The 20,391-nt window shown below is 37.9% G+C and overlaps 1 protein-coding gene across 1 annotated transcript; it reads left to right on the top strand.

Moving 5' to 3' along the window:
• The first annotated feature begins 616 nt into the window (after nucleotides 1-616).
• LOC132135605 (interferon-induced protein 44-like) lies at nucleotides 617-5,461 on the top strand. Its single transcript, XM_059547199.1, has 6 exons — nucleotides 617-655; nucleotides 763-967; nucleotides 2,535-2,681; nucleotides 2,819-2,984; nucleotides 4,565-4,665; nucleotides 5,019-5,461. The coding sequence occupies exons 3-6, from the start codon at nucleotides 2,595-2,597 to the stop codon at nucleotides 5,199-5,201; spliced, it is 537 nt and encodes a 178-aa protein (XP_059403182.1). The 5' UTR covers nucleotides 617-655; nucleotides 763-967; nucleotides 2,535-2,594; the 3' UTR covers nucleotides 5,202-5,461.
• Nucleotides 5,462-20,391: the final 14,930 nt, after the last annotated feature.

Below are 20,391 nucleotides of genomic sequence, written 5' to 3'. Positions count from 1 at the left end.
ATAAAAGCGTCTGCAAAATTAATAAATGTATATGTTTGTATATATATAAATATATATATATATATATATATATATATATATATATATATATATATATATATATATATATATATATATATATATATATATATATTAGAAAATAATCAGAAAATAATCAAGTTAATGTTTTAACCAGAAAATGTAACATTTGTACTTTATAATATTTTATTATATTTATAATGAATCCTTTAAGATTTTAAAATAATAGCAAAAAACTACTTGAACTTTTGAAGTTAGCTTTTAAAATTAGGCGGAATGGAATACTTGTTCATCAAAGTTCTTTCTTTTTACCAGCACCCATGTCAGATTTAATCTGTTTGGTCAGTTCTTGTTATTTCCTTTCTTTGCTTGTTTTATAATTAGTCTCGCCTGTTCCTTGTTTTACCCCTCATTTTGAAAAAGTAGTTACTTTTATGAAATCTAAGATCGATCAATATCTAATCTAAGACTATAATTTTGAGAGAAAACACATTTGAAATATTCCTTTGATTTTGAGTAAATACTGAATTGATTTTCCATTTAATATCTATCTTTTATTTTGCAGCAATCAAAATCATAAATTATTTCTATCTCTATTAACAGAATTTGATCAACCATGGAGGGAAACACCCTGGAGGTAAGTGTAAAATAATTATTCTTTTAAAAAGAAAAATTACAATATCTGTACAAGCAAAAGTGTTTATCTTCAGCATTGCTTTGTAAAAAGGCCCTATTTTTCAACAGCTTTAAAGACAATTTGGAGAAAAACCTGAGGGAACTTAAGTTGAGTGATCCAAATGTTAAGTACATCAGGATCTTGCTGGCTGGAGAAGTGGGAGCAGGAAAATCCAGCTTCATCAACTCAGTCAGTAGTGCTTTTAAAAGAAGAATCACAACAGACGCTCTTGCTGATAATGCTGGTGCAGCTGGTACAAGTTTTACAAAAACAGTGAGTATATGAACCTGTATGTTTTAATAATGTAATGTAATAAAGTAATGTTCTTACTTACTGCATAACTAATAAGGAATTATTGAAGATCTAACAGGTGATTATTCATTAACACTTAACTCACTACTGTTAATTATTAAGGAAGTTTTAACTACTCAGTATGTAATACAATTTTGTGAACTTTTAAGTAACAGTTAGAAAATCAATACCTAATATATTCTGTCATACCTGCTGAAGAACTACTATTAATTATCTTCTAGTTAATGTTCAAGAAAATTAATTACGAATTAACTAGTACAGAACAGTGTAACAGAATACACAAATAGTCACTATAATAATCAGGCTGTGGATGATTACTTTTATAGGTTATTTTTAGAATGTATGTTTGATTTGAGTCAAAATAATGTAGTAGTTATTTATTAATAGCTTCACTTTAGAACACAGTTTCAGGTTCTGAGTAATTCTAGCAGAATTATCTGATAATTTTTTATTGATTACTAAAGGGTTCACTATTATTTCACTTTAGAATAGACCTACTGTTTCAGGTGCGAAATAGGTCCTGTATTGTAATGTATTACATTTATTAATATTGAATTTTCATACTACTACTACTACTACTTCTGGTAATAACATTTATATGAAAGGGTCACATTTCAATGTAATTGTGTATAACTGTTCATCAGTAGTTACTTCATAGTTATTATTCTTAAACCTTAACTAGTAGATAATTAGAAGCTTAATGAATAGTAGTTCTTCAAGAGGTATGACAGAATGCAGTAGTTATTGACACTAAATAAAGCACATAATCATTACCTGAGAGTTTCACTGTCATATTTTCTATGTTGTTCCTGCTGCGATGTGGCATAAAATAAAACATTTCCAAAATAGAATTCTGTGTCACTGATTGTCACGTATCTCTGTCTCGGGTGATTAGAGCAAAGACTACATGGAAAAGATTATTTTTTGTGCATCACGTCATGTCTGTTTGGACACACGGTGTTACAGTTTGATACCCAACAAAAATCTAAGTATAAAATTATTAATGCTGATTTACTAATTTAATAAATTAGGGAAAGTGGAGAGAAGAGATCCAGTCTGTAGATGAGCAGGAACAGTTTATTTGCATGACAGACAGAGATCCAGATCTCCATTTAGATCTTTTATATATTCAACAGACAAAGTTCTTCTGTATCTAAATGCAAAAAATTTCATAATTGTTTGAATAAAATACACTACTGGGAGGAAAAATCTGAATATTTATCTTGTGACCATCTTTTGATTATTTTAACAAAAGCAACAATAATAAAAAAATTGTTATAATATATATATATATATAGATAGATCAGTGGCCCTTGTCTTGGTATTGTTGGCAGAATCCGGCCAACAATACCAGTGAAAACTAATTGAGAGACCCTGTTCTACACCAACAAGCAAAAGTAATCATCTACATAATACAATCCAAAAGTCTCATTTAACTTGCTGGTTGCTTTTGAATGTGTCTATATTAAATATATTTGAAATACCCAAGTTGTTTATTTTATTGTTGTACTTCTGCATTTATTTACAGTACGACACTTTTTACATAAGAAATGGAGAATCAGTTCTGCCTTTTGTCTTCAATGACATCATGGGCTTAGAATCCGGACAATCACATGGTGCACGTCCGGATGACATCATCAAAGCCCTTGAGGGTCTCCTTAAGGAAGGACACAATGTGAGAAGGAAACTTTTGCCTGTTAATTTACTCCGCTTTAAAGTGGCTTTTTGAATTTTTTTTTAATGTTATTCAAACAATGCATTGATGCCTTTCCTCTCGCCTCTTTGTTTTTCCTCTTTTATTTTAACATCCAGTTCAATCCAATTGCTTCTGCTAAAAAAGACGACTGCAAAAGTGAAACAAGCCTTGAGGATCTGACATACTGTCTGGTCTACGTCATAGCAGCGGACAAAATATCAATGATGACTTCTGATGTCATCAAAAAGATGAGATACATTAGAGATAAGGCCAGCAGTCTGGGTGAGTATCAGCAATACGTTTGAATAATCTGTTAAAATACCTGTTATCCACCTGATAAATGTGAATCACTAAAAGAAGATTCACTAATTTGTTTTTTGTAGTATTCTAAAAACATTAATACATTTCTTAAAAATCTAAAATGTAAATAGTCAACTTTATTTGGCTCATTCAAAGTTTTTGAAACTTTCTTAATGCCACACAAATCTACAGACTGGATATGCTCTCAATCAACTTCTGGGCCAAATCCTGACTGATAGCAACCCATTCTTTCATAATCACTTCTTGGAGTTTGTCAGAATTAGTGGGTCTTTGTTTGTCCACCCGCCTCTTGAGGATTGACCACAAGTTCTCAATGGGATTAAGATCTGGGGAGTTTCCAGGCCATGGACCCAAAATTTCAACATTCTGGTCCCCGAGCAACTTAGTTATCACTTTTGCCTTATGGCACGGTGCTCCATCGTGCTGGAAAATGCATTGTTCTTCACCAAACTGTTGTTGGATTGTTGGAAGAAGTTGCTGTTGGAGGGTGTTTTGGTACCATTCTTTATTCATGGCTGTGTTTTTGGGCAGAATTGTGAGTGAGCCCACTCCCTTGGATGAGAAGCAACCCCACACATGAATGGTGTCAGGATGCTTTACTGTTGGCATGACACAGGACTGATGGTAGCGCTCACCTTTTCTTCTCCGGACAAGCCTTTTTCCAGATGCCCCAAACAATCGGAAAGGGGCTTCATCGGAGAATATGACTTTGCCCCAGTCCTCAGCAGTCCATTCACTATACTTTCTGCAGAAGATCAGTCTGTCCCTGATGTTTTTTTTGGAGAGAAGTGGCTTCTTTGCTGCCCTTCTTGACACCAGGCCATCTTCCAGAAGTCTTGTCCTCACTGTGCGTGCAGATGCGCTCACACCTGCCTGCTGCCATTCCTGAGCAAGCTCTGCACTGGTGGCACTCCGATCCCGCAGCTCAATCCTCTTTAGGAGACCATCCTGGTGCTTGGACATTGGTGCTGGACTTTCTTGGACACCCTGAACCCTTCTTTACAAGAATTGAACCTCTTTCTTTGAAGTTCTTGATGATCCTATAAATTGTTGATTAAGGTGCAATCTTAGTAGCCACAATATCCTTGCCTGTGAAGCCATTTTTATGCAACGCAATGATGGCTGCACGCATTTCTTTGCAGGTCACCATGGTTAACAATGGAAGAACAATGATTTCAAGCATCACCCTCCTTTTAACATGTCAAGTCTGCCATTCTAACCCAATCAGCCTGACATAATGATCTCCAGCCTTGTGCTCGTCAACATTCTCACCTGAGTTAACAAGACGATTACTGAAATGATCTCTTTTTTTGGGATTAAGTTAATTTTCATGGCAAAGAATGACTATGCAATTCATCTGATCACTCTTCATAACATGCTAATTGCTATTGTAAAAACTTAAGCAGCAACTTTTCCAATTTCCAATATTTATGTAATTCTCAAAACTTTTGGCCACGACTGTAGAAAAAAGATGTAGAATGCAAAATCACACAATTAATCCATATTTAAATGGATTTCCATATTATGTTTCCATTCAACAGGAATTCCTCAGGTAATCATCATGACGATGGTGGATGAGGTTTGCCCACTAGTCAGAAAAAACCTAAGAAAAATCTACACAAGCAAGAAGATAAAAGAGAAGGTATTACAGGCCCTTTTTGTTCTCAGATAGAGAATGCAGGGTCAGATCTCTGGCTTCACCTTGCAGATTTGTCTAACAGTATAGGGTTTTACAACATAATAATAATACATGCATTATTTACATTTTTTTTCTGTAAATCATTAGTATGGCTAGTCCCAAAAAACGATGATAGAGTTTTAATAAAGCTGCTCTTTCCACTGACACACAAGTAGATTTATAACATGATACAAACATAAATATGTTCAAGAGCATATTCTTTTATATATATATATATATATATATATATATATATATATATATATATATATATCACAACCCTCAGAAATATTCAGCCCGTGTTCTTTATTCTCCAGATGCAGGAGTGCTCTAATTCAGTTGGTGTCCCTGTGAGCTACATCTACCCTGTGAAGAACTACCATGAGGAGATGGATACACAAAATGACGTTGATGTGCTGATCCTGAGGGCTCTCACACGGATTGTGGAAATTGCAGATGATATGCTGAACAAAAGAAAAAGTGATCCTAAAAAATGTTAATCTGAATGAAACACAATAGAGAAAGCATAGGCAATTGTGGGAATGTATATTAATTAATTTGACTTCTTCTAATGCTGTGTAACATGTAACTGTAGCTTTATACGCAAGGCTGAACTGCCTCCTATGTTTCTGGTAAGAACTGATAAACCAGTACATGGAGCTCCAGGAACTGTGACGCATGTTAACCCTTGAGCAGACAGGGAGGGTGATATATGTACTTGAGATTTCTGTTCTCAGCAACATTAATAAAAGTCTCTTCTTCTCCACTCCAAACTCCTGTCTCTTCATTCATGATCCAACACAATTTTCACTCGATTAGATTTGTATCATGCAAATCTTGTATATTGATTTTAGTTTGGACATGGGTGCAAGTTATCTTTTTTGTAAATTAGCAAGACTTCTGAGTGATTAGCTGCTATCGGGGCGGACTGGCCATCTGGATGTTTTGGAGAAGTCCAGAATGGGCGTCCATCCCAATGGCTGTCGGCCTGCTGGTTCATCATCAAAGAAAAAGTGTCAAATAAAGTGACGTGGACAGCCGACAAAAGGGGGCGCTAATGTTATCTATTTTTGCTTGTAAGAAACCGAAACTGCCATATACAGCCGCAATGTCTTTTAGTACAGCCTGCTGGATCATTTTAGACTCAGATGATCAGTTAGAAAATATTTGAAGTGTAAGTAACGTAAAGATTGCTTTTGGTTTGTGATGTTAATATTATCTCCAACCAGGAGAGGTCACTAGTTTCCAACTGCTTCATTTCAGCACAGTAGAACGTGCACTTTAATGTAAACATTCACTAACATTAGCGAATAATAAATGGAAAAACTGACCATGAAAACAGCATTTTCCAGTCAAGATGATAAACAGATGATCTTTTTACAAAGTTCAAGAGGATGCTTATATGTTTGGAAATCTGTTATTTAAATCATCAACACATCACTACGCACAAACAACAGGGATGCACTTGCATCAAATTTCAAAGGTAAAATGCATGGTCAACAAAAGCTTTTTGCCAAATGCATGACATAAATGATTGCACTATACTATGTTCTCAGGGTTTCCGCAGGTCCTAAAAAAGTCTTCAGTTAAATCATTTCAATTTAAGGCCATGTAAACTCTAAAATGATACAGAAAGTCTTAATTATTAGAGGTCTTGAATTTGGGGACAGAGAATTGCAGTATAGATTAGTATGTGGATTAAATTTCATAAGGCTATGATTTCACTGATCATACTTGAGCACTGTAAGTTTCAAATTCAGGCACGCTGCTTTGTTCCACGGTTCCCAGGGCAACTGTCTGCTAGATCCGAAAGTGACACCTGCTGCAGAGAACGAATTTGCTTTTGCAATAAGCCAATGTGCTATTTTTGCTACATATTTTTAAATGTGAACCAGTGATTGACAGAAAGCTAATGCATTATAAAAATCTAAACTATTAAGACACTAAGATATATTTATGTAATTGAATATAATATTTTTCTAATAATAGCCTAATTGTTTAAATTAATATAATAATTGATACTTTTGATTCTTCCCTTTTCTTAAAAATTGTTTAAAGAATGAAATGTGAAGTGCAGGTTTTAAAAGTTCTATAAAGCTTTTAAATTGTATTTTTTTAAATCCTGCAGTAACCTGCTTATTTTATGGTACCATTTAGAATAACTATTTATTTATTTATTGTAAATAAGCCCTTTTTAACTGTCCTCTTATGATGGTTTGAGAATGTTCTGTAATAAAAAATAGGACCACTTTTCATTAGTTTGTTGCAAATTTACAGAAAATGAAATTAATTTGTTTATTTGTTGTGGTGAAATTACTGTAAGTTTTATAGTTAATAAAATCTTTCAAAACAAATTACTTTAATTATACTTTACTTTTCTTCAATAAAAAGTAAATCGAGAAAAACGTGGTAAAAGGTGTGTGTACTAGGGGAGTCGTGGCCTCTGGGGAGTCGTGGCCTAATGGTTAGAGAGTCGGACTCCCAATCGAAAGGTTGTGAGTTCGAGTCCCGGGCCGGCAGGAATTGTGGGTGGGGGGAGTGCATGTACAGTTCTCTCTCCACCTTCAATACCACGACTTAGGTGCCCTTGAGCAAGGCATCGAACCCCCAACTGCTCCCCGGGCGCCGCAGCATAAATGGCTGCCCACTGCTCCAGGTGTGTGCTCACAGTGTGTGTGTGTGTTCACTGCTCTGTGTGTGTGTGCATTTCGGATGGGTTAAATGCAGAGCACAAATTCTGAGTATGGGTCACCATACTTGGCTGAATGTCACTTCACTTCTTTACTTCAATTAGTAATCTGGACCCTTTGTTATAAAGGAGAACAAATGCTGGACCTCGGCTTTATAGCATCCCTGCTATAGAGCATAATCGAGCATATAGCATACAGAACACCCCAGTCTGAACTGTCATGAATCCGATCTTTGAACTTCACTCACCACCAGAGGTCACTCGCTCACTACATGGACTCTCACATTACACATACCCTGGACTACATTTCCCATCATCCATTACACTGATTGCACACAGCTGTCATCAATCTCCTGCTCACCTGATAACAATCACACCATGCACCTGAGACCAATTACACACACACACACACACGTTTGTTTTTGTAAAACGTGGGGACATCCCATAGGTGTAATGGTTTTTATACTGTACAAACTGTATATTCTATGGCCCTAAACCAACCCTACATCTAACCCTAACCCTCACAGGAAACTTTGTGCATTTTTACTTTCTCAAAAAAACTCATTCTGTATGATTTATAAGCGTTTTGAAAAATGGGGACATGGGTTATGTCCTCATAAGTCACCCTCTCCTTGTAATACCTGTGTCATACCCATGTCATTATACAGAGTTGTGTCCTGATATGACACAAAAACAAGAGCAGCACAATCAATCAGACACACTTTGGACTTGCTTTCACAGACTGCTGAGTTTTAGCATATGTTGTCTCGTTTCCTGCCTTGTCTTGCCTTCATGTTTTGTTTTTGTATTGTTTACCTGGTTTTTGATTCTTGCTTTCGTATTTTTGAATTTACCCTTTGGATTACCCAGTCTGGATATTGTTAACTCATCGAAGACCCATGCTTGCCCTAGGATTATTCTTGTGTCTGATCCTCTACATACCTGTTTGCCAGGGTTTGACCCATGCCTGTTATGACCATGTCTCTGACTAATAAAAACTTGAACATGGATCCACATGTTACATGAACGTTCACTGCCATTTATTACTCTGCATTGTCTGACATGAATATTCCATTCATTCATAAAGAGACTGCAGCGATTCTACAATGGGTTACATTTGAGAGCTATCAAGATTGTAAATAGATTAAATGAAATCACCTATGAGGTGAGATGTCTGATTAACACTCAAACTGTGAATACTCAAATTTAATAATTCTGTTGTTTCAGATTTCTAGATTCGAGGTTTATGCTTATTATTGACATATCATATATATTTTGCATTCTGCTCTTTTTCTATAGATTTTAAGTATTTTAGTTCATACAATAATTCATTCATTTCAATCCCCTGTTTTACTGGTTAAAATGAAACTCTATTGGTTTTAATGTAACCAGTAATGGTGCCTGTTGGTCTCTACTGTTCAGGATGCAGCAGATTCTCTTCAGGGGTGAAAGAATCAATATCTTTCCGGACTATCCGCCTGCTGTAGTAAAGCAAAGCTCACTTTTAAACGCGCAAGGGAATTGCTGAAGGATAAACCCGGAATCAAATACAGACTGCAATACCCCGCTAAACTGAGGGTCTTTTCAGAACCAGTGTAAAGAATATCGTTGGACTGAGTCAAGTAAGATCAGAACAATGTGACTGGCGAGCTTTAATCAGCATCGACTCTTTATTGTAAGATCAATAAGGGAATTAAGATCAATATAACTCAAAGGGGATTGAATTACAGTAAATAAGAACCGGATTAGTATGCAAATTATTCAGAATTCATATTTAACACTTTATCAACTATTAGTCCACCGATTAATTGAGGGTATTTTATCAAATCTGGACAAAATATTATACCGTGGCCTACGGTAATAATATCATGAAATTATGATTACTGATTATGAGCAAGGTAATAGAATCTACAGTAATTTGTAAGCACACAGCATAAGACACTGGTATGTAAAATCAAACAAGACTTTATTGAACTACTCTAATACACACAAACTAAACTAACGAAAACACACAAACATTGATTCAAACAGTGACAGAGAAAAGTGATGTTATTAATGGAGGTTGAATGAAGTCCCAAGTGTCTAGCATTAGACAATACTTCTTGACCGCAACCTGAGAGAATCAATCTACTAGCACTTTAATCTTAGTTCGTTTTCTTAATAAGATTTGCACCAGTTTCAGACAGAATTAGGAGATATTGTGTACTTGCTCCTTGTTGGCTTTGGATGCATTCCCTTCTGTAACGAAGTTGCTGGAGAGGGATTCTCTGGCGCTGATTGGCTGGCAGTCGGTCGATCACGCGTTCTGAGGGACAGCAATCGATGGTGAGTGATTGGTTGGCTTTGCCGGGTTGCGCTTCGTTTGCGAGACTTCATGGATTGCGGGTTGCTATGCAATGGAGTTTCTCTGAGAGGGGTTTTCTTGGACGAAGTTCTACGAAGGATCTTACGGAAGAGTTGATGAGTTTTGAGTGAGCTCTTGGTGGTTTGAAGAGTACTCGCTGGACGATGGAAAGGTCAGCACAAACCATAGGCAAGAGCCCAAGTCACTGCAAACCAGGGCAAAACTGAGGTGAAAAGCTAAAAGCAAAAAGCAATGCATCTGACCCGACAAGCAATCACCTACGCCCCGTTCTTCGGTTCTTGCATGTAATTAGCGTAATCTCCATGTGATTGCGTGTGTCCAAACTTCTGAGAGTTTAGTTTAAACGCTTTAATAAGCAAACTTAATAGTTTAAATATGGTGCATCCTACACACATCTACTGTATATCAAAATTCTAGAAATAACTTACCCATTAAGTAGGTACCAAAATACATATACTTCCCATAGTTGAGGTGGAAGTAAATAAGTATTTAGCCGTGATAAGTGTTTAACACACAAAATTACTTGCATGCATAATATAGAGAGAATACACATGTATGAGGCAACTTCTGGTGATTAGTTCCTATAACTGAGGTAGAAAACACTACGAATAGGCTGTAATGAAAGTTAAAAAGAAATAATTCTACAGGTTATATAAAACATACATGATACTTAAGAAATGTGTGAGGTAAATACTTGTAATCAATTCAGATTATTGGAAGCAATTTTGAGACCGTTGTGTGTATTAAACCACAAGTGGGTTAGATTTCCGTCTGTTGGTTTTGGGAGACAAAGTCTATGGTTTAAGGGTTTTGGTGATCCTGGGCCAAAGTAATGCCTTAGCATCCTTCCTGATTCCTGATAAGGCTGGGAATTTATGCATTGGGGTCACCACAGGGGTTCTTGGCAATGTGGTCTTAAGTTTGGGGAACAAAGAGAAATCTTTTCCTGCTGTCCTGACGTCGCTGGTATGAGATTAGACAGGCACTAGAAGAAAAGAGACGAGAAGAGGGGGGTGACATCTCCTTTAGCCATCTTAGCACCATGACTGTGTTTTATGACACACTAATGGTTCAATGGGGAATCGTTCTGAACTGTGGAATGCGGTGTTGGTTTCTTTACTGAAATTGACTGTTCAAGGATAATCCTACATTATATAACTGTTTACATGACTCTTGTTGTCATGTTTACATTGAGATGCTCCCCTTGTACTCCTTATTACGGAAATGTGTTGATACAAGTTTTTGTAAGTTTAGATTTGATACTTTTTTTGAAGGTATTTGCTAGATTTATGTTATTATATGATTAATTGTTATATTTTACTTGTTGTGTAAGTCTGTATCGCACCGCGTGTTCTAGTTAGTCGGTTAGATGACGAGATTAATGTTTATGTTTTGGGGAATGTGGGATGGGAGACTGTTTAAAATAATCCAAAGTTCTGAGAGAGCAGGCGATGGAATAGAACGTGTTTAGCTGAGCTCCTGCCTAATTTTTATCTAAGTTTGCATTTAAAACAACATATCTTCTTCAATTATCCCCAGCGGGATTTATAGTATATTCCTGAACATGCAGTGGGCAAAGATCGAACCTTGGAAAGAGTGATGGCCTCTAAGTTCCAGAAATTTAAATACAAAGGATCCTGCGATTCTAGGCCCGACACTCCCTCGATGCAGAGTTCAGCTTCTGACCGTGACTACACACGAATCCACCAGACATGACTGATATGGAAGAATTGAAGCTACAGATCCTGACATCGTTAAAAGCAGATATTTCCTTAGTGATGAGAACTGAACTTAAGAACTCCCTCGCTGACGATTTCAACTTTCTAAAGAGCGAGCTGCAAGCTGTCAGAACGGAAATTGCAAACAATGCGACGCTAATGCGCACTGACATTAAACAAATGAAAACCAACATTAAAGATATGGAAGGCAGTATGTCAACGTGGACGGATGAAGTGAACGAACTACAAGCCATGGTGGGTACTTTAAAATCGAAATTGAAAGAACTGCGAGACAAATCTGAAGACATGGAGGGGAGGATGTGGAGGTGCAATATTCAAATCGTGGGGGTCGCTGAGGGACCAGAATTGGCTTCCACGCATAGGTCTCTAAATTACTATCTGAGGTGCTGAAACTGGATAAAGAAGTTCTGGTGGACCGGTCGCATCGTGGTCTGAGACCGTTGATCCCCAGAGGGAAACCATGGGTCATAGTAGCAAAGTTACATTACTATCAGGATTGCGTCAAGGTCCTGTGTCGAGCACGCAATCAGGCTCCGCTCCAGCTGAACGGAAATTCCATCTCAATATTCCCAGATTACACTGCTAGTGTCGCCAAAGCACGGGCCGCATTCACGGACGTCAGGAATCTATTACAAGAGCAACGAGGTGTTCGATATGGCCTGCTGTTTCCTGCTCGGTTATGGATCACTCACAACGGCGCGGATAGAGAATTCCTGGATCCGGATAAAGCCATGGCCCACGTCAAGAAGTATATCGTCACTGGGGATGACACCGGAATATGACAGAGATTTTTTCTTTCTCTATTTTTCTCTCCCTCTGCTATATAAAACTGGTGGGAAGTTTATGATTTACCTGTTGTGATGCAGTTAAATTCGTGATTTTGTTTTGCGATGACTGTTGTCATTAATGTTGTTGTCTCGGTCAGGACAAATTGTGTAGGAGCTCTGGCTCTGCTTAGCTTAGTTTGCTTTAAGAGCCACCCGGACAAGCACATAATGTGTAGACTCAGTTTTAGGGGGTTCCTGGTTCATCATGTTCATGTTGATGACAAAGGTAGGGGTAATGTCAGACCATTTTCTTTTTTTTTATATTTCTTAAAAGTATATGGTCCAATATTGAAGTCAGTGTACATCAGGATATATTATTTAAAAAAAAATTCTTAGCCAATATCAATATTTCTTCTCAAGTAAATGGTTGTTCAGTTAAACTGGTGAGCTGGAATGTTAAATCTCTCAACCACCCTGTAAAACGTAAAAAAGTGTTTCATTTAAAAGATCTTAAGACTGATATTGCATTTCTTCACGAGACGCATTTAAGCGTCTCTGATCATTGCCGGCTTAGAAATAAGTGGGTGGGTCAGACATTTCACTCCAGCTTTAAATCTAAGGCTAGGGGTGTGGCGATAGTTCTCAGTAAAAATATACACTTTGTAGCGACAAGTATTGAATCTGATCCAGATATTGAGTTATTTTAGCCAACATTTACGCCCTGAATTGGGATGATCACCTTTTTTTTGTAATTTCTTCTCAAAGTTGCCAAATATGGTAACGCATCATCTTATCCTCGGTGGTGACTTTAACTGCGTCCTTTCCTCCACTCTGGATCGTAGTGCATCCAGAACAATTTCAATAACTAAATCAGCCCATACGATAGAGAATTTTCTTAAAACATATGCAATGGCTGATGTCTGGAGATTTCATAACCCTATCACCCGGGCATATTTTATCATTATTCCTTTTTCTCTCCAGTACACAACTCCTATTCACATATAGATTATTTTATCATAGACACAAACCTTGTATTGTCAGTTATAAAATGTAATTATGAAGCCATAATTATTTCAGACCACGGTCCATTGACTATGACGGTGCGTATTGATACCAAAGAACCAAATTACCGCCCCTGGAGATTCAATTCCACTCTCCTCTCAGACGAGACATTTGTGAGTCTCCTCTGAAATAGACTACTTTCTTAGTGTAAATATGACTCCGGGAATGGCTGTGTCAACTATATGGGAAGCATTGAAGGCATATTTGAGAGGCCAAATTATCTCGTATTGTGCAGGTCAGAGCAAAACCAGTAAGGATCAATTAAAGACATTGACTGATCAGATCTTAGAACTCGACTCTTTGAATAGCTTTTCACCATCCCCAGCGAAGACTAAAACAAAGACTGTTTTTACAAACTGAATTCAATTTGCTGAAAACTAAACAAGCAGAATACCTTATCTCTAAATTGAGGTGTAATTTTTATGAGTACGGGGAAAAGACTGGGAATCTTCTGGCTCACCAGTTGCAACTGCGATCAGCTCATCATATTATTTCGGAGATATGTGATGATCAAGGCCTGAAGCACAGGGATAGTACAGAGGTTAATTCTTGTTTTTATCAATTTTATCAGTCGTTATATACCTCAGACCCACCCTCTGACCTGCTGACTTTAGAAGACTTTTTTAGGAAACTTGACACACCATTGATAGACCCGGAAAAAGCTGCGCATCTTGACTCACCAATTACAATCTCAGAACTAGAAGCAGTAATCAGAAGTATGCAGACCGGCAAAACCCCAGGTCCAGATGGATATCCGACTGAATTCTTAAAAATATTCTCTACTCAACTTTCCCCATTATTGCTATCTGTCTTTAAAGAATCCTTGTTATCTCACTCTTTACTATGTACTATGCGTCAAGCAGTTATTTCTCTGATTCTTAAAAAGGAGAAAGATCCCTTAGAATGTGGCTCTTACTGCCCGATTTCGCTTTTGAATACTGATACTACGATCTTAGCCAAGGTTCTGGCCCGAAGACTGGAAGATGCTCTTCCAGCGATCATTTCACCTGACCAAACGGGCTTTATTAAAAGCCAACACTCCTTCTTTAATACCAGACGTCTTGCTAATATAATTTATGGCCCCTCTCCGACTAATACTTCAGAAGTTATTCTATTGCTTGACGCTGAAAAGGCATTTGACCGAGTGAAATGGGATTTTCTCTTCTTTACTCTTAAAAGGTTTGGTTTCGGATCTAGCTTTATATCTTGGATTAAACTTTATTCAGCCCCATTGGCTGCGGTAAGTACTTATAATGACATATCACCTTTTTTTTGAGCTAAAACATGTTACAAGGCAGGGCTGTCCTCTATCGCCACTCCACTTTGCAATTGCAATTGAACCCTTAGCCATAGCCTTGAGGATTTCTACTAATGTAAAGGGGATGTGGAGGGGGGATTTTGAACACAAACTATCTCTATATGCGGAAGATATGTTGTTGTACATTTCTGACCCATCATCAAGTCTTCCGAATTTGTTAAATTTACTTAATGAATTTGGTCAGCTGTCTGGTTATAAAGTCAATTATCAAAAGAGTGAACTTATGCCAATTGGCCCCATTACTTTTAAAATCATTACGACAAAATTTAAATATTTGGGGATCTGGTTTACGAAAAACTTCAAAGAGCTTTATAAAGCCAATTATCAACCTCTTTTAGCTAGTATGAAGTATGAAAAATTTTCAAATGTTTACCAATTTTTCTCACAAAATCTTTTTATTTTTATTTAAATACTCAAATTACAAGTTTTATTTGGAATAAAAAAAACGCCCTAGGGCAATGGATAAAGTATTACAAAGGCCCCGCAGTTTAGGTGGTCTTGCCCTTCCAAACTTTTTATATTATTACTGGTTGGTAAATATCAGAGCAATTCTATACTTACTGGGGGAAGATGAGAAAGCCACCTGGACACAGATGGAGAAATCATCCATCCGATACAACCCTCTATCAGTATTGTGCTCTAGGCTGCCACTGGCACACTCAGTATCTAACCTTACACTCTCCCCAGTTGTACTACAAGCTATAAAAATTTGGTTTCAGTTTAGACGTCATTTTGCACTTAACAACCTTCCGCTTGCCTCACCTGTTGTACAGAACCACATATTTACTCCTATGACAGATGCAGCGTTTGATATATGGTCAAAAAATGGCATTAGGTCATTACATGATTTGTACTTCAACGACACATTTGCCTCTTTTGAACAGTTAGTCCAAAAATTTACTATTCCTCATACACACTTTTTTAGGTATCTACAACTTAGAATCTTTGTGTCATCAAATTCAAACTGTTTCCCTCATTGTCCCGCTCCATCTCTCATTGATTCTATTCTCGAATACAGGTGTGGAGAAAAACAGTTCATAAGTAAGGTGTATGGACTACTAAATCTCATCCTCTATAAGCCTCAGGCACACGATTGTCCAGTTTAAAATTGTACATCGTCTCCATTGGTCCAAGGACAGATTGGCTAAATTTAAAAGCGATGTAGACCCTAACTGTGGCCAATGTAAACAAGCTCCTGCTACTTTATTTCATATGCTTTGGTCATGTCCGAAATTGCTAGAATACTGGGGCCAAATTTTTGAGACCTTTTCTAAAAGGTTTGGTAAATTTATTGCTCCACACATATCGACAGCAATACTTGGAGTTGCTAGTCAAGATAATAATCTAAGTAGATCCCAGTCTGATGTTATTGCTTTTTGTACACTTCTTGCGAGAAGGCTAATTTTGTACAAATGGAAAGACTCTTCACCTCCAACATATGGACATTGGAGTAAAGATGTGATGTATAACATACAATTGGAAAAGCTGCAATGTTCTATGAATGGGTCAAATAAGAGATTTCTTATCACTTGGCAACCTTTGCTGACCTATATTGAGAACACTTCTGCTAAAAAATTATTCTGAATGTACATGTTTGTATATTATTATTATTGTATTTTTAATTATTATTTATGTATATATATACAGTACAGACCATTTTTCATAGTTATGAAAATAAAGAAAACTCTTTGAATGAGAAGGTGTGTCCAAACTTTTGGTCTGTACTGTATATTTATTATTATTAGGAGTGCACCGAAATTTCGGCCGCCGAAAATTTTCGGCCGAAATGGCATTATCGGTTTCGGGCCGAAATAAAAAAAACAGCCGAAAACGTAAACCGAAAATGAATGTCACCCGCCCCTCCCATCCGTGAGCAAGCGCTTAGGTTTCACTCACGGTCGAGCTGTTATCACGCGTCTGCCTATCAAAGATTAAGCATGTCAAAGGGCTGTCACAATCAAAAAAAGCTTGTCACAAAAGCTGCACAATCGATCGGACCAACCAACACAAGTTTCGAAAACGAAAACAGGGAATCGATTTTAACGGCCTTCTCTCGGAGCGCGTCCAGCTCGTCACTATACGTTCGCAGCGAACGTGCGTCACACAGCAACTGCAGGTTCTGACACACACACACACACACACACAGAGCCTATTAGTGCATAATTTCAATGTAGCCTTCAGTAATGTTTTTCATTGATGTTATGGCAGTCCACATTGCTGACTTGTGCGCGTCTCAAGTGCCCTCTTTACGTTCGCCCTAATGCCTGTTTAGTTGTCGGTGGATTTGCCTATATTTGGCGTTGAAAAACGGATCAACACCAAATATAGGCAATTTACTAACGATTCAATGAACACTTTGCCTATGTCTCAAAAATCGAACAGGATTTTTTTTTCACAAAAGTGACAGCCCTATATGAGAGGACACCAAAGTTGCAATATGTAACATTTGTTCTGCAAAAATCTCCAAAATTGTGGATTTTTTTTTGCACAATTTTTAAAAAACTATTTTATTTGATGGAACATAAAACTTGAAGAATAATTATTATTTATATTTATTGTAAAAAATATTTTATGTTTTGTTATGTAACTGTTAATAAAAGTTTGATTGTTATATTGTGATTTTTCAATTCAGATCCATTAAATCCAAGCAATATATATATACGTTTTTAAAAGAAGCCATTTTCGGCTTCAGTTTCGGTTTTCGGCCAAGTGCATCCTAAATTTTCGGTTTCGGTTTCGGCGCAGAATTTTCATTTCGGTGCATCACTAATTATTATTATTATTATTTTTTTTTGGTCTGACTGTTACATGGGGTTGGGTGGGAAGAGGGGGGGTTCTTATCTGTTCTGTATAATGTATTTGTTTTTCAGAATCATTTGTTAAAATTAATCCAAGGTTCTAAACAGGCAGTGAGAGGCATCTGATTTTTAATCCAGCAAAATAACTACTCAAAGTAACAGAAAAGGTCTTAAATGTGTCTCATGGAATGTTAAAGGATTAAATATTATCACATCTAAAATCTCTCTCATCAGATATAATTTTTTGCAGGAAACTCATCTCATAGTGCACTCTAAAGACAAATTTAAAGGTAGCTGGATAGGACAGATTTACCAATAGAATTTTTCAGTTAAATCTAGGGGGGTTGCTATTTTATTAAGAAAATGAGTTCCATTTAAACAAAATGCTATGAAAACCGTAGGTTGTTAAATTAGTCTGGTGAGATTTATGGTTTCCCAATTACGTTAATAAATGTCTATGGTCAAAATAATGATGAACCAGGCTTTTTTAGGAAGATATTTTCCCTTATCCCCAAATTGTCCCCAAACAAATCTTGTTATAGGAGGGGACTTTAACTGTGTCCTTGACGCATATCTTGATAGATCATCGCTCAAAATTCCTTCACAGTCTAATTCAATACATTTTTTGAATGCTTTTGTTAATAATTATAGTTTGTTAGATATATGGAGACTTATGCAGCCTACCAAAAGAGATTATACGTTTCACTCACATGTACATAATGTATACACCCGTATTGATTATTTTTTTGTGGACAGCAATCTTATTTCCAATATCCTAAACTCTAAAACTCACGATATACTGATTTCAGACCATGCCCCAGTTTAATTTGAAGATGTTTTTGATCAATTATCTTTTATCCGACCTCTATGGAGGATGGACCCTCAGTTAATTGATGACCCCAAATTCATTGATTTCATGAGTTTACAATTGGAATTTTTTTCAATAGCAACGATAAGCCAGAGATATCATCATCATCAGGTTTGCTCTGGGAAACATTAAAAGCATTTATTAGAGGCTATATTATTGTCACAATCATGCCAGACTCAACCCCAACTCAATCACAGCGCACTCCCTCTCCTGAATATTGATCATACGCACCTGAACGTCATCTGCCAGCAATTACATCCAGCACTGAAGCACCACTCTCAGTCACTATCCGGTATCGTTTGCACCAAGACGCTAACGCTGTGCTTACCTCTAGGACTCCATTGCAGTTACCTGTCCCCTTGCACTCCTCTTCAGTCTTCCTCACAATTCCTCGTCTCCAGTGTGTGTGCGCATCAGAGTCTTCTCCAGCCATGTGTGTCTCCACCCGATCTCCATTAGCAAGTATCAATCTGAACTTCACAAAGACTACTCTAGCTGGATCGCTACCCTTCATGGCCGATCACTCATCTGGTTGTTCGTAATAAACACTCATAACCTGTATCCGTGTGTCTGCCCCTTCTGTCTTGTAACAGAATAGCAGACCATCTACACCGACGAACACCAGTATGAGCACCCCTGGGCACTTCAGTGACATCGCAGACGATGTCAGTCAGGAACTTTCTATTCCACCAGCACCTACTTCCGCAAACATTGTGGCGGCTTCTTCACCACCATTCATTGCCAGTCCCATGGCCCAACTGGTGTCCTCCTCTGGATTGGCAGAGGATTTCATCGGATTCATCCTACAGTGTTCGCTGGTCTTTGAGATGCAACCGCACTTGTATCTGAGCGATCTTTCAAAAGTAGCATTTGTGATATCATAACTGAATGCTTCGAGGAAGTTTTCGGCATGCCTACCTGGGATTCATCACTTGGAGAACGTTTGTGTCGGTTAAGGCAAAATTCAATGACTGTGAGTGAATATGCTCTGCAATTCTGTACTCTAGCTGCTGCAAACGGATGGAATGAACAAGCTTTGATTACCACCTATCGTCAGGGATTGAACCCTCGCGTGTGCTTGAATCTCGCTGCAGTCGTGTCTCGAAGAGCACCAAGACCAGCTACTCTCTCTTCCACTCCTCCGCCGACCTGAGTCCATCAGACCTCCAGAACCAGCCCATGAACCCATGCAGTTGGATAGCGCACCGTTGACTCTTGCTGAACGGCAAAGATGGATGACCCAGAACCTTGCCTTTACTGTGGTTCCCCGGAACACTTCATCTCTAGATGCCCTAGTCGTCCACCTCGTCCCATGGTGAATACCATTTGGTGAATTTCCATCGATACACAAGATGAAACCATTCCTACCTTTGTGAATCTCATTGCTGCCGATGTTATTATTCCAGTATTTGCCCTACTCGACTCGGTGTCAGCTGGCAATTTCATCTCCGGCACCCTCTGCCGTCAGCTCAATCCATCTATCAAATCAATTCTATAACAGGCAGACCTCTTAGCTGGAAGAGGATGAGTCTCTGTGCTGGACCCATTCAGCTTCAGAATGGAGCCCTTTATGTGGAACATCAATATTTGCTGGTTCTGGAGGAATCCACCGCTGATGTGATTCTAGGGCGCCCACGGTTGAAGCAGCACAATCCCATCATCTCCTGGAAGACCAGCAAAATCCTGAAGTGGGGTAAAAGCTGTTTCCCAAACTGTTTTCCTGCACTTCCCATGTCGACTACTACTCGGTCCAAGGAGTTAACCCTCTGCTCTACCTCCATCGAAAGTCCTGTGGAGAGATGCTCTGTAGATATTCCTCCTTGTTATGCCAACTTCAGTGACGTATTCCAAGCTGCCTCCAGACCGGCCATGGGACTGTGCCATCGATCTGCTTCAGGGTGAGCCAGTGCCCCGTGGAAGGATTTATCCACTGTCACTTATGGAGGAGAAGGCCATGGAGGACTACATTTAAGGAAGCTCTGGATCAAGGTTACATCCATCTGTCTACTTCCCCTGCTGCTTCAAGCTTTTTTTTTTGTGGCAAAGAAGGATGGAGGCTTGCCATGTATCGATTACCGTGCACT

This window comes from Carassius carassius, chromosome 1, assembly GCF_963082965.1.
Source record: "Carassius carassius chromosome 1, fCarCar2.1, whole genome shotgun sequence".
NCBI classification, from domain to species: domain Eukaryota; kingdom Metazoa; phylum Chordata; class Actinopteri; order Cypriniformes; family Cyprinidae; genus Carassius; species Carassius carassius.
Note: the sequence above shows the minus strand (reverse complement) of the source record. Positions and strands in the feature narration are given on the sequence as shown.

Bases quoted from the DNA above. Each gene is read 5' to 3' on its own strand.
- LOC132135605 (XM_059547199.1), top strand. From the start codon at position 2,595: ATGGGCTTAGAATCCGGACAATCACATGGTGCACGTCCGGATGACATC. The intron at 2,985-4,564 runs GTGAGTATCAGC...TCCATTCAACAG, and splicing joins AGATAAGGCCAGCAGTCTGG to GAATTCCTCAGGTAATCATC. The intron at 4,666-5,018 runs GTATTACAGGCC...TTTATTCTCCAG, and splicing joins GCAAGAAGATAAAAGAGAAG to ATGCAGGAGTGCTCTAATTC.